The sequence below is a fragment of the Tympanuchus pallidicinctus genome, unplaced genomic scaffold (assembly GCF_026119805.1).
Source record: "Tympanuchus pallidicinctus isolate F22 unplaced genomic scaffold, pur_lepc_1.0 scaffold1, whole genome shotgun sequence".
Taxonomy (NCBI): Eukaryota; Metazoa; Chordata; class Aves; order Galliformes; family Phasianidae; genus Tympanuchus; species Tympanuchus pallidicinctus.
In genome coordinates this window covers 14,404,616-14,414,317 of record NW_026294618.1, presented here as the reverse complement: position 1 = coordinate 14,414,317, position 9,702 = coordinate 14,404,616, and the positions used below count along the sequence as shown (strand labels likewise).

The 9,702-nt window shown below is 48.1% G+C and overlaps 1 protein-coding gene across 1 annotated transcript; it reads left to right on the top strand.

Annotated features, from left to right (window-relative positions):
- The first annotated feature begins 4,542 nt into the window (after positions 1–4,542).
- On the top strand, positions 4,543–9,500 carry RRM2 (ribonucleotide reductase regulatory subunit M2). The gene is made up of 10 exons (XM_052689283.1): positions 4,543–4,675; positions 4,769–4,846; positions 4,997–5,134; positions 5,267–5,383; positions 5,960–6,093; positions 6,746–6,840; positions 7,574–7,707; positions 8,137–8,241; positions 8,377–8,490; positions 8,883–9,500. Exons 1-10 carry the CDS (start codon positions 4,583–4,585, stop codon positions 9,033–9,035), a joined length of 1,161 nt encoding a protein of 386 aa, XP_052545243.1. The 5' UTR covers positions 4,543–4,582; the 3' UTR covers positions 9,036–9,500.
- Positions 9,501–9,702: the final 202 nt, after the last annotated feature.

The window sequence follows — 9,702 nt, the reverse complement described above, 5'->3', positions numbered from 1 at the left end:
TTATTACAAAACGAAGCTGTAAACACAAGATGTGAAAGCATTGTGTAACTATTAGTTAATTAAGCTTCCCCGCCTCTGTTCAGGTGGATGTGGTTACCTCTGCTCTGCGAAGGACAGAACAGAGCACAGCAGAGGGTTTGTTGGCTGTTATAAATTACTCCCATATCCTCAGGAGAACCAGTGCTGAACGTCCTGATAATGGGGGTAGGTTTTTGAAGTATTTAATTAGAAGGTTCTTTCTTATTTTAAAACCACAGCTAAAAGGGCCATGGAAGAGCCCCTTGGACACTTCCATTGGCTGACAACGTGTTGATGCACATTAGTGACTTGATAGCGAGTTCTTGCTTATTGGGGTCTGCTGGAGGATGTCCTTGGTGCTTCAGTGCAGGCATGGGCACAGTGAGTCTCTCCAACAGCATGCCATTGTGGGTTTGGCAGGATAGCTGCAAGGCTTTCAAAGCCTGAGTACCTGGGTGGTGTTGTTGATGGCATCCACGATGTGTCTTCTGGTAGAGGAATGAACAGAGCTACTAACCACTGACCCTTGCAAACCTGCCAGAGGTAAAAAATAAAATAAAATAGGAAAGAAAAAAGGCAGCAGAGCAGGGCCACACTATTTCTAGCATCTCAGAGCTCTGATCAAGAGATGGACAGGTGAGGAATTCATTGCACTGGGGCAGGCTGCGGTATCTTGCAGGTCTGTGCGGTCTGCCTGCTGTGGAGCGGGGCGTGGGGCTGCACGCCAGCATGCCCATTAGTGTGCTAACTGTTGCCGTTTAATCTCCAGCATCTTGTTTGACGCCTTGGTGTCATAATGATGGCAATAATAAATGGTGTGCTACAAAGCTGTGTGCGTGGACTCGCTTTGTGCTGACGGTGGTGCTTTGCTCCTGGCACAGCTTGGTGCCAGCCTGCTTCCAGCTGAGTCAGTTGGAGCAGGCAAAGCCCCGACTCAACAGCTGGCACCGTTTCAGGGGCCGTTGTGCTGGGTGCAGCAGAGCTCAATGCGCCCTGCTCTGAGGGTCCCCAGGGGGCAGTTATCTCAGAGGTGTGCCTCTCAGTCTCCTGGGACGGCACGTTTTGGGGCTTTTGCAGAACTATTGAAGCAGCACAGAGACTGCTTGAGGTTGTGACCTGCGCCATCTGCTGCTTCTGAGACAGAGAAGTCCCCAGTTAGGACTGCAGGGTCACACCGGGAGCAGGGCACGTTCCTGCAGTGCTTTGCATTCCTCTGCAGGGGGTTACTCACACGTCCTGTAACCCATTAACGTCAACCCATCGAGTGCTGTGCCGAGGTTACCTCGATCTGATAGCCCGCAGGAATGTTGTAATGACTTCTAGAGTGTGTTGCTGATACAGGTGTAGCCTGAAATTGTCCTTTTCAAACATCGGGGGAACAAAGCTCTTCCAATAAAGGTGCTGAGGCACTGGCACAGGTTGCCCAGAGAGGTGTTGGATGCCCCATTCCTCGGGAACCTGAGCTGAGGCTAGATGGGGCTCTGAGCACCTGCTGGATCTGTGGATGTCCCTGTTCATTGCAGGGGAGTTGGAGCAGGTAGCCTTCAAGCATCCCTTCCAACTGAAATGGTTCTCTGATTCTGTGACTTTTAACGCCTATCATTGGGAGGGACACGAGCACTTCTCAGTGCTTTGATTTGTTACTTAACTTTCTTCAGCTTTTTTGCAGCGTCCGGATTTCTATATGAATTTCATACACGAGTTTCATAACCTTTATTTTAATCATGCTAGAAATGTCATGCACTGTGCTACAAACACAGGCTGGTAGTGAGAGGCATCCCGCTGAGATTTCTATTGTGCTCCCAGCAAGTAGAATAAATGGCTCTTCCCAGCACAGTGTGTAACCACAGCAGCCAAGGTCTGCTGGGGAAAGAAGGATAAGGTTTCTTTTTCCTTTTCTTTTTCTTATTTTTTTTTTTAAAGTTTGCTTTTACACCACTTCCAGAAGAACTTCCTATAAGGAGGTTATTTAAGTTTCAAATGACACTTTTCTTGAGAGGGCTGCAAGTGGGAGACTCTTTGCCCTTCCCTTGGTGAACAAAACACAGCTGGTAAAATGCTGAACTGTGACCAGGGAGCTTTCCTGGATCAGAAAGCTGTCTGCCTGAGCTCACTGCTTAAAGGTCTTTAGGTCCAAAAAACTCCAATCCCACCCCAAAGCCCAACCTCACCATATTTTTGCTCTCTAAATTCCAATCGTCAGTCTTTTTTCTTCACAGTGCTAAATGTAAATCAACCATGACAGGTTGTACAATGTTACAGCAGCTTGAACAGGTGTGAACAAACAGTGAGAAGAATCTAGCTAAAAGCATGCTCCTAAAACATCATTGCTGGAGGCACATGGAAAGGAGATAAGTGAAAGAACAACAAAACGTTTGTCCAATTTGATGAGAGGAGTCACTGCTGTCTATCACACCAGTAAAAGCTGATATTTATGAGTATCTCTCAAACAATGAGCACTAAACACTTTACCTTTAGGAGTCAGGAATTGATGCCATGGGCCTGTTTGGATTGCTCAAAGGCTGTGAGGTCTCCTGCTTGGAGATCTTCAGAAACCACCTGGACGATGTGCTGGGCACCCAGGTCTGGGTGTTCCTGCTGGAGCAGGGGTGAGTGCCAGGAAAACCAGTATTTATTACTCAGAGGAGTACCCAGGCTGGATGCAACCTGGCATAGGAATTGCAGCAAAAGGGATGGCTTCTGCTGGGGGTGTTGGCTGCAGCCACCTGGTTTTAGGACTGAGGAAGGCTGTACCTTCCCCAGCTGCTCACTGCCTCTCGGTGCTGCAGCTGCAGGGTTATGTCCCTGGAGATGATGTAGCCCATCCTTCTTGAAGACCATGAGTAGGCAATGGCCAAGTCATGTGGTTCTTGTTCAGATAAAAAAGTCTCCATGAAACCAGAGGAGGGTCCAGCATTTGCAGGTGTGTGATGTCCTTTGAACAGAATTACAAAATCATTCAAGTGGAAAAGATCTCTAAGATCATCTTGTGCAACCACCAACCCATCCCCACTATGCCCACTGACCACATCCCTCAGGTTCACATCTCCAGTTCTTGAACACCTCCAGGGACGGTGACTCCACCACCTCCCTGGGCAGCCTGTGCCAGTGCCTCACCAGTCTTTCTGAGAAGAAGTGTTTCCTAATATCCAGCCTGAATAGAATCATAGAATCATTAAGGTTGGAAATGAACACTAAGATTATCTAGTCCAACTCTGTGAGGTCCTTCTGGGTTTATGGCATCCCAGGTACCGCAGTGCAGGGAGAAAAGGACAGGGCCAGAACTACTTAATAGAGGTTTCTTTGCCACAACATGGGGTTATTTTCTCCGTTGGTTTGGGGCTCTTCTATAACGGGAGGTCTTTCAAAGTGCTCCAGATGTGCTTCCACTTCTTCCCAGCTGAACACATTTTCGGGCTGTGGAGGGGCGTTTTGTGTAAGCGGTGGACAGAACAGAAGCTGGGAGTTACCAGCAGGACATTCACCCTCAGATTGCTCATTTGCTTCCCAGCTCGGAGCCGTTCGGAGGCCGCGGGCTCCCTCTCCCGTCCCCGCCGGGTTACGGCCGCCGGGGGGCGGATGGCGGTCACACAGCGCTGGGCTGTATCTTGCAGTAGTGCGGCTCGTAGTTGTTCTGCAGACACAACAGGCTGGATTTTGGGGGCCAAAAGCTGATGCTGCAGCAGCAGTTGATGAGGTGCCCCAGAGCTGTGCTGTGCCGCAGCTCTGCTTAGCGTGGGCAACCTTTGGTGCTCGGGAAGGAGGGAGCTGGAGTTGCCTTCCGGCACACACAGCTTCATGTGAGTAAATGCAGAGGAATGTAACCCAAAGGAACGTTCAGTATTCGTTTGCAGTGATTGACGGGCTCGGTGAGTGGGGACGGCCAGTAATTTTCCACCTGTGCCAAGAGGGAATTGAGATGCACGTTTGCTCTAGTTAGGCCATATCTCCTATGTCGGTTCTGCTTAAGAAGCTGACAGTAGAAGTGGTATGGAGGAGTGATGTTCTTTAAGTGCCTGGTCTTGCTGCCCCAGCTGCCATGCACACAGGGATGCTGAGGAAGGCACCCAGATCAACGTTGCTGTTGTGAACTGCTTTGACGATGAGCGGGGGAGTGGAATTGGAGGCATTACCTCCAGGTACCGCCTGCCTGGCGACCAGGCTGGTAAGGACAGTGTTCTCACTTCCCCAGATTGATGGACCATGGTGACAAATGCCACGCTCAGCCTCCCCACAGCCCTGGACGGGGCAAACGCCGCAGTTCCGGCCATAGCCGGCCGTAGGGGCGGGGCGCGGTGCAGACCCAGGGGCGGGGCCTCCTCAGTTTCCCGCGTTTTTGCTCCCCAAGACGGCCCAAGTGCCGGGCGGTTCCTTCCTCCCGCCTTCGCCACTACAATGGAAGGCGGGGTCCCGGCCGGCATTCCAGCCAATACGCGTTGGAGCTGGGCGGCCGCGGGCTCTGCGTGCGTTGTGATTGGCAGCCGAGTGTTCTGGCGCCAAGTTCGAAGAGGATATAAAGTAGCGCTCGGCCGACCCGCGCCTACTCTCTTCCCGCGCTGCCACCATGCTGTCCACTCGCGTCCCGCTCGCCGCCCTCCAGGAGCAGCCCCGGCTGTCCCCCCTGAAGAACTTAGCGCTGAGCGACAAGGAGAACACGGTGAGCGCCCTCCCTTTCTCCCTTCTTCCTTTTCTCCTGCCGCTCGCCCGGTATGACGGAGATCTCACCGCTCCCGCGCCTCTCTCCTCCCAGCCGCCCGCGCTCAACAGCAGCCGCGTCCTGGCGAGCAAGACAGCGCGCAAGATCTTCCGGGAGAGCGAAGAGAAGCCGGTGAGTGCTCGCGGCCCCGCGCTCCCCTTTGCCGCCACCCCGCGCCCCCCGCCGCCACCTTCCCCCGAGAACCGCTTTCCCCCCGCGCTGCCCCCGCTCCCTCGCCGCCTCCCCGCGGTGCCGTCCCGAGCCGCTCTGTGCTCCCCGCAGGTGGCGCTGGGCGCGGAGCAAGAGGAGGAACCGCTGCTGCGGGAGAACCCCCGGCGGTTCGTCATTTTCCCTATCCAGTACCATGACATCTGGCGGATGTACAAGAAGGCCGAGGCTTCCTTCTGGACGGCGGAGGAGGTGAGGTGGCGCGGTTCCGGTGCATCTCCGCCGGCTCTTCCACGGCTCTTGCGTCGCTCCCCTCGGCTGTGCCTCAGTGCGGGGCGGCCCTGGGCCCAGGCACACATCTCAGCGGCCCTTATTCGTGTGTAGGTGGATCTGTCCAAAGATCTGCAGCACTGGGAGTCCCTGAAGCCCGAGGAGAAGTACTTCATCTCTCATGTCCTTGCCTTCTTTGCTGCTAGCGATGGCATCGTAAACGAGAACTTGGTGAGTGTGTGGAAAGAGCCTGATGGGAGCATCACTGCCCTTAGTAATGTGTTCAGCTTGCCTGGAGAGGTGGTAGATTCCTTTTCTTTGGAGACACCCAGGGTCAGGCTGGATGGGGCTCTGTGCATTTGATGGAGCTGTAGGTGTCCCTGCTCATTGCAGGGAGATAGCTTTTAAGGGTCCCTTCCCTTAAAAGGTCCCTGGGCTCTGGAATGGACTGCCCGGGGAAGTGGTGGAATTGCAGTCCCTGGCAGTGTTCAGAGGTGTCTGGATGAGGAGCTACAAAATAGGGTGTAATGCTTGTGATAGCAATGGTAGTGGGAGGACAGTTAGATTAGATGATCTTGCAGGTCCTTTGCAATCTTGTGATTCTATGATTCCAATGCAAGTGATTCTATGGGTCTGTGACTTGTAACTGTGAGAGGCTACTACTGCTCTTTATGTTGAAGCCCACGCACCTGGAGTTAATCTACAGAGTTCTGTGGGCTGAGCAGTGGTGGTTGCAGGCAGCATCAGTGCCTCTGACCTGCAGCTTGGTTATAAACATGTTCACAAATGCTCATTTGTTTCCTCTAGGTGGAGCGGTTCAGTCAAGAAGTGCAAATCACAGAAGCACGTTGTTTCTATGGCTTCCAGATTGCCATGGAAAATATACATTCAGAAATGTACAGTCTTCTAATTGACACGTACATCAAAGATTCTAGAGAGAGGTTGGTATTGCCTTGTAATGAGAGGTTTGAAGCTCTTAATTGTTGAGATGTGTTGCCTATAAGTTACTGCGAAGTGGAAACTGATTTTTGGGCTTAAACAAGACATAAAATACTGCTAAAAGGGTGCTTAGGTGCAACTTTAGTCTAAAATATCTGCTCTTATGTGTGAGACCTCACTCAAGTGAAGTGAAACTACAGCCACAACACTGGAACTAAGGAATGTAATTATAAAAGACAGAAGACAAGATTGTGTATAAAACTACAGTAAGCCCTCATGGTGGGTCCACTGAACCTAACAGGTGGCTTTGTAGGATTGTTTCTGAGTCTTAGCGCTTTGGTCACTGAAGACTGGAAGCTGATTAGTTTGTAGTTTAGAAAGCCTTGTTCAAGTATCATACTTTGTAAAACAGTATTCTCCTGGATGTTGTCATAGGAATTCATGTGAACTGGTGTTGGCCTGACAGGGAAAGTGTTGTAAACAGAGTAGATGGACATAAATGGAGCTCAATTGGTGCGAAATAAAATGGAAAGATGCTGAAGTATTGGGGTGAGGCTGCAGACCACTTGTAAGAGAACAAGACCATCTGTGGCTGTGAATGTTGAATTTGTTATTGTACTCATGTCTCATACTGATGAGTTTTCTGCTTTTCAGGGAATTCCTTTTTAATGCTATTGAAACATTACCATGTGTTAAGAAGAAGGCTGACTGGGCCATACGCTGGATTGGGGACAAGAAAGCAACATATGGTGAGTACATCTATTGGAAGCAAAGTGAAATTCCTCCCCTAGCAGAAGACGAACCACTATTTCTCTAGACTTCACAGGGATTGTTTTTGTTACAAGATGGATGAATAAATGCTCTTCAGTGTAATTATGGAGATAAAGAAAATTTTAATCTTGCAAATGGGTTTGAATGTTTGTAAAACTGTTGGTGTTGGTGTTCTGAATGATGATAATGTATGTGGCAGTCACCATTTCTTTGGCTGCCTGCTGCTGAGCAAACTGCTGAAGTAACCAGAACAGTGTTGGCCATTCTCTACCAGAGGACTCTTGACAGTCGTAGGCTGTGGCTCCTCTCTCCTGGTGATTCTTGATGCCTCATTTCAAAGGGATCACAGAGGTTATTATTTTATTAGTAATAAAGCATCCTTTGTGGCCAGTGTCCCTCTTAATGGAGGGATGAACAGATAGTGACTTCAATTTGCTGCTGAAGTGACTACTTCGTGCAGCCTTTAGAAAAAGGTTCACCTGGGAGAAGGATTTTTGGCTTCAGCTACTCTATTTTTGCTATTTATGATGTTTTAAAGCTTTACTTAGTAACTGGAAACCTTTACTATAATTTTCAGGATGAGCTGTAGCATACTTCAATAGAAACTTCTTCATTCCTCTTTGGAGGACTGCTTGCTGCTCTTATCACAACTTCTGAGTATTAATCATGGTAGGTTCTCATGGTTGATATCAATCTGTCTTCTCTTAACAGGAGAACGAGTAGTAGCATTTGCAGCAGTGGAAGGAATCTTCTTTTCTGGCTCTTTTGCATCAATTTTTTGGCTGAAGAAAAGAGGCTTAATGCCTGGACTCACTTTTTCTAATGAGCTCATCAGTAGAGATGAGGTAAGAATCAAGTTCCAGCAGTTAAGATGGTAATGTGCCACACAGCTTGTTAGAGCCTCTATTTTACAGCAGGAATACTTTTAGAAATGGGCGGTCTGTGAAGCTCACTAAAAAGGTGTCAATATGTGGCACTGTGGGTGGATCTTACAGCAGCGAGTGAATGCAAGCACCATTTCACAACTGAAGTAGCGTCAAGTTTCTCACCAGCTCTTGCTCTCAGTGTACCTTGCTGTGGGAACACGTGCAGTTGGTATGGCCTGAATTCACGTGTGCATCTTTCTGGTTAGGCAGAAAGCTTTGTGTAGATAGCAGCTCTGTAGCAAGTACCAAGATGGTGCTTAGACTGCAGGCTCTGTGTTCTGTGCCACTGAGCGGAGCGGTTCTTTTAAATCAGTATTCCTGAAGGACCTTTCTGATGCTTCCTTCAAGGGTTTGCACTGTGACTTTGCCTGCCTCATGTTCAAGCACTTGATACGCAAACCGTCGGAGGAAAGAGTAAAGGAAATCATCATGAATGCAGTTCTCATAGAACAGGTAATTGTCTGCTCCTTGTTTGGGAACTTGATCACAATTAAGTGCAAAGCTATGGAGCTGTTGGGTATAACATTACCCCAGACAGCTCAGAATGAATGCTGGCTTCTGTACACGATGTGCTTCTATTATCTGCAGGAATTCTTGACGGAGGCACTGCCTGTTAAGTTGATTGGCATGAACTGCACTTTAATGAAACAGTACATAGAGTTTGTAGCAGACCGGCTGATGTTGGAACTGGGATTTAGAAAGGTAAGGCTAATACACAGAATCTGTCATGGGGGGAAAAGATCATATTAAGTTTAATTTCTTCCAGAAACCCAAAGCCTAAAATGGCAGCAGCATTATTGATATAAACTCAGTTAGTAGTCCCACAGTTAAAAACTGTTTGGACAGCCACAGGAAAAAAAATCAAAGGATGCTGATGAAAACCATGTAAGAGTTGCTGTGCTTCTCCACCGAATAAGCTGTGGTTTAAAGACAGACATGAACATAGTAGAAAAGGCTTGGGATCAAAACTGGTTTACTTAGCTAATAAGCCCACTAATAGCATCATTGCACACCTCTTCTTTACCACTTTTAATGTTTTCTTGTATTGAAGATTTGGGAATTGTAGTGACTATAGAATTGCCTTTGCATTTCAGATATACAAGGTGGAGAATCCTTTTGATTTCATGGAAAACATCTCTCTGGAAGGCAAGACCAATTTCTTTGAGAAGCGAGTAGGTGAATATCAGAGGATGGGAGTCATGTCAAAGCCCACAGACAATTCTTTCACCCTGGATGCAGAATTTTAAAAGGACTGAGACATGAGTTAGTGTGTATGCTCCCCTCTTTGTAAGGAAATGTCAGGCATATTGAGTCAGCGTGCCTTGATCTTTGTGTTAAAATCCCACTCTTGAACAGTGTGGTGATACTGGTACTTCCAAGGAGGCTAGTGTAGCTCTGACAGCAAGATTCCTTTTAGGTTTTGCCAAAGGTGTTAATTAGAATGCTTAGGTGAAACATGTTACTCCTATGAAATGTGGGCATCATCCTTCTGCTACATGGGGGGTAATGGGCAACTTACCACTGGCTTCTCTAACTGCATAAAGAAGCAGTTGAGAATTTCTGGTCTTAAACTCACTGAATACCCTGGAGGCAACAGCATGACATCACTGCTTTCTTAGCAGGTTCTAAGTTTACTTTTTAACTATTATTTTAATAGTTTGTACATAAATCAGGCACTTTATTTTTCAAAATAAAGAATTGTCTTGAAATACTCTAATGGGTAAAATGCAAGTCTTGAGAATTTTGGAGCCTTAAATGTTGTGACTTGTGCTTCTCCTGGTATGTAAGATAAATGAATGGTGCTACAAAACAGTGATATTTAAGTCTGTTGAGCATAAAGGAACTTGGCGTGGCAGATGAACAAATGGATCAGTTGATACTCTGTGTATTGAAAAATAACATGCCACTGGCTTG